At 69.5% G+C, this 3,418-nt stretch overlaps 1 protein-coding gene across 1 annotated transcript; it reads left to right on the top strand.

Annotated features, from left to right (window-relative positions):
* Positions 1–1,264: 1,264 nt before the first annotated feature.
* LOC113998631 (formin-2-like) lies at positions 1,265–2,969 on the top strand (the record flags this gene model as incomplete). The annotated part of the gene is made up of 3 exons (XM_039379660.1): positions 1,265–1,440; positions 1,638–1,893; positions 1,948–2,969. Coding segments are annotated over 3 exons (1,404 nt in total), but the record flags the coding sequence as incomplete, so codon positions are not given.
* Between the last annotated feature and the right edge of the window lie 449 nt (positions 2,970–3,418).

Genomic DNA, 3,418 nt, shown 5'->3' with positions numbered 1-3,418 from the left:
TGAAGGGTGGTTGGGGTTTGGTTTGGGTGCTCTTGGAACACGATGGTTGGTCGGGGTCTCTCTGGGTGGTGTTTGGACACAGGGGGTGGTTGGGGGTGGGTTTGGGTGGTGTTGGGACATGGGGGGTGTTCAGGGTGGGGTTGGGTGGTGTTGGGACATGGGGGGTGTTCAGGGTGGGGTTGGGTGGTGTTGGGACACGGTGGGTGCTTGGGGGTCAGTTGGGGTGGTGTTGGGACATGAAGGAGGTCAGGGTTTGGGTTGGGGGGTGTTTGGATGTGAGGGGTGGCCAGGGGTCAGTTTGGGGGGTGTTTGGCCATGGGGGATGGCCAGGGGTCAGTTTGGGGGGTGTTGGGACACAAAGGGTGCTCAGGGTTTGTTTTGGGTGGTGCTGGGACACGGTGGGGGGACAGGGGGTCACTCTGGGTGGACGGGGGGTCACTCTGGGGGGACAGGGGGTCACTCTGGGTGGACGGGGGGTCACTCTGGGGGGACAGGGTTCACTTGGGGGGACAGGGGGGTCACTCTGGGTGTACGGGGGGTAACTCTATGGGGGGACAGGGGGCTCTGGGGACAGGGGTCACCTCTGTGGTGGACGGGGGTCACTCTGGGGGGACAGGGGGGCACTCTGGGGGGACAGGGGGTCACTCTGGGTGGACGGGGGGTCACTCTGGGGGGACAGGGGGTCACTCTGGGTGGACGGGGGGTCACTCTGGGGGGACAGGGGGTCACTCTGGGTGGACGGGGGGTCACTCTGGGGGGACAGGGGGTCACTCTGGGTGGACGGGGGGTCACTCTGGGGGGACAGGGGGTCACTCTGGGTGCCACTGGGGCACGAGGGGGGGTTGTTTGGGGGGTTGCTTTAGGTGGTGTCGGGACACGAGGGGTGGTCGGGGGGGTCTCTCTGGGTGGCCTCTCTCGTTGGTGGGGCCGTGCTGGGGGCTCTGGTGCCCCCCCCTCAGCCGGGTGGTGACGTGTCCCCACTGGATGGTGAAATGTCCCTCCTGTGTCCCCCTGGATGGTGATATGTCCCCTCCTGTGTCCCCCCATGTCCCACGTGGGTGGTGACCTGTCCCCCTGTCCCCCCCGTGTCCCCAGGCGCTGTGTGGCTGCACGGTCCCTATGCCCATCCTGTCCCCCCTGTGTCCCCCCCGGTGGTGACCTGTCCCCCCGTGCCCCCGTGTCCCCCTTGGCCGATGACCTGTCCCCCTGTCCCCTGTGTCCCCCCGGGCGGTGACCTGTCCCCCTGTCCCCCCCGTGTCCGCAGGCGCTGTGTGGCTGCACGGTCCCTGTGCCCACCCTGTCCCCCGTGTCCCCCTTGGCCGATGACCCGTCCCCCCTGTCCCCCGTGTCCCCCCCAGCTGATGACCCTTCCCCCCGTGTCCCCCCGGGTGGTGACCTGTCCCCCCGTGTCCGCAGGCGCTGTGTGGCTGCACGGTGGCCGTACCCACCCTGTCCCCCGTGTCCCCCTTGGCCGATGACCTGTCCCCCTGTCCCCTGTGTCCCCCCGGGTGGTGACCTGTCCCCCCTGTCCCCCGTGTCCCCCCCAGGCGCTGTGTGGCTGCACGGTGGCCGTGCCCACGCTGGACGGCCGGACCATCCCCATGGTGTTCCAGGACGTGCTCAAGCCGGGGGTGAAGCGGCGCATCCCGGGGGAGGGGCTGCCCTTCCCCCGCTGCCCCGAGCAGCGCGGGGACCTGGTGCTCGAGTTCGAGGTCAAGTTCCCCGACAGGATCCCCCCCTCGGCCAAGCCCCTCCTGGAGCAGATCCTGCCCCTCTAGTGCCCCCCCGCGCCCCCCAAACCCCGTCCTGGGGGGCGTGGGGGGGGGTTTGGACTCGGGGGGACCCCGCCGGGGGTTGGGGGGTCTCTGCGGGAGCTTCCTCAGACACCCCCAGGCTTGGGGGGCTTGGTGTCCTCTCCCCCCCGGGAGCTTCCTCAGACACCCCCAGGCTTGGGGGGCTTGGTGTCCTCTCCCCCCCAAACTCCACCCCTGGGGGGCTTTGCCCCCCCCTTCTGTGCTCGGGGGGGGTCTGGGGGTGTCCCCATCCCCCCCTTCTGTGCTCGGGGGGGTCTGGGGGTGTCCCCATCCCCCCCTTCTGTGCTCGGGGGGGTCTGGGGGTGCCCCCATCCCCTCATCTCAGAGCTTGGAGGGGTCCTGGGGGGTCCCCCCACCCCTCCTGGGGGGTCCCCAGACGGCCTCGTTCCCTCCAGCTCAGGGGTTTGGGGGCCCCAAGGTGTCCCCCCCCCATTGTGGGGGTCCAGGTCTTGAGGCTTTGGGGGTCCTGAGGTGTCTTTGTCCCCCCCCTTGGGGGTCTGGGGGTCCCAGGGTGTCCTCCCCCCCTCCATCCTGGGGGTCTCAGGGTCCCCCCCCTTTCTGTGCTTTGGGTGATCTTGGGGGTCTTTGTGCCCCTGACCCCCCCTTGGGGGTCGGGTGGTGGTGGAGGGTCCTTGTCCCTCCCTCTTATGGCTTTGGGGGTCTTGGGGGGCCCTTGTGCCCCCCCAGCTTGAAGTTCTGGAGGTCCCGGGGTGTCCAACCCGACCCCCCATTTTGGGGGTCTTGGGGTCTTCAGGTGTCCTTGTCCCCCCCCCATCTCTTCTTTGGGGGTCCCCGGGTGTCTTTGACCCCCCATCTCAGCTCTGGGGGTCCCCTCACCCCCCCGTCTCTGCTCCGAGGGGGGGTCACTGTGTCCCAGCCCCCCCCTCCCGATCTGAGGGTCCCCACGTCCCCCCCTTTTTGGGGTCCCCCCTCAGGTTTGAGGGTCCCGAGGTGCCTCATCCCCACCTGGGGGGGGTCAAGGGGTTCCCCGTCCCCCCCCCAGCCCCTCCCAGGCCAGGGGGGACCCCCCGGGGGGGTGGGGGGGCCGCGGGAGGCTAGGGGGGGGGGTGGGGGCGGGGCGGGGCCCTCGCGTTTTTTGGGATAAAAGCGCCCGGAAAAGGGTCCGTTGGGGCCGCGATAAAACAGCGAAACCTGGCCCGGCTCCGTCTTTTGGGGGGGCCCAGGGGGGGCGCGGGGGGGCCCGGGGGTCAAGGATTGAGGGGGCAGAGGGGGCTGTTCCGTCCCCTCCCCACAAACGTCGCCGTGGGGATGGGGGGGTGACCCCCCCTCGGTGTGTTGACCCCCAAATTAGGGTCTGTTCCCCCCACGGGGGGGGGTCTCTTGACCCCCGCAGCCAAATGGGGTCTGTTCCCCCCCTCCAATGACACCCAGGGGTCTGTTGCCCCCCCCAAGGGGTCTATTCCTGCCCCCCTCCCCAAATGGGATCTGTTCCCCCCAATGGGGGTCTCTTGCCCCCCCCCAGGTGTCTGTCTGCTCCCCCCAAGGGGTCTGTTACCCCCCCAGGGGTCTGTTACCCCCTCCCAGGGGTCTGTTACCCCCTCCAGGGGTCTTTACCCCCCCTCAGGGGTCTGTTACCCCTCCCA

Source organism: Pipra filicauda, unplaced genomic scaffold (assembly GCF_003945595.2).
Source record: "Pipra filicauda isolate LSUMZ 115617 unplaced genomic scaffold, ASM394559v2 scaffold1729_size4702_pilon, whole genome shotgun sequence".
Taxonomy (NCBI): domain Eukaryota; kingdom Metazoa; phylum Chordata; class Aves; order Passeriformes; family Pipridae; genus Pipra; species Pipra filicauda.
Note: the sequence above shows the minus strand (reverse complement) of the source record. Positions and strands in the feature narration are given on the sequence as shown.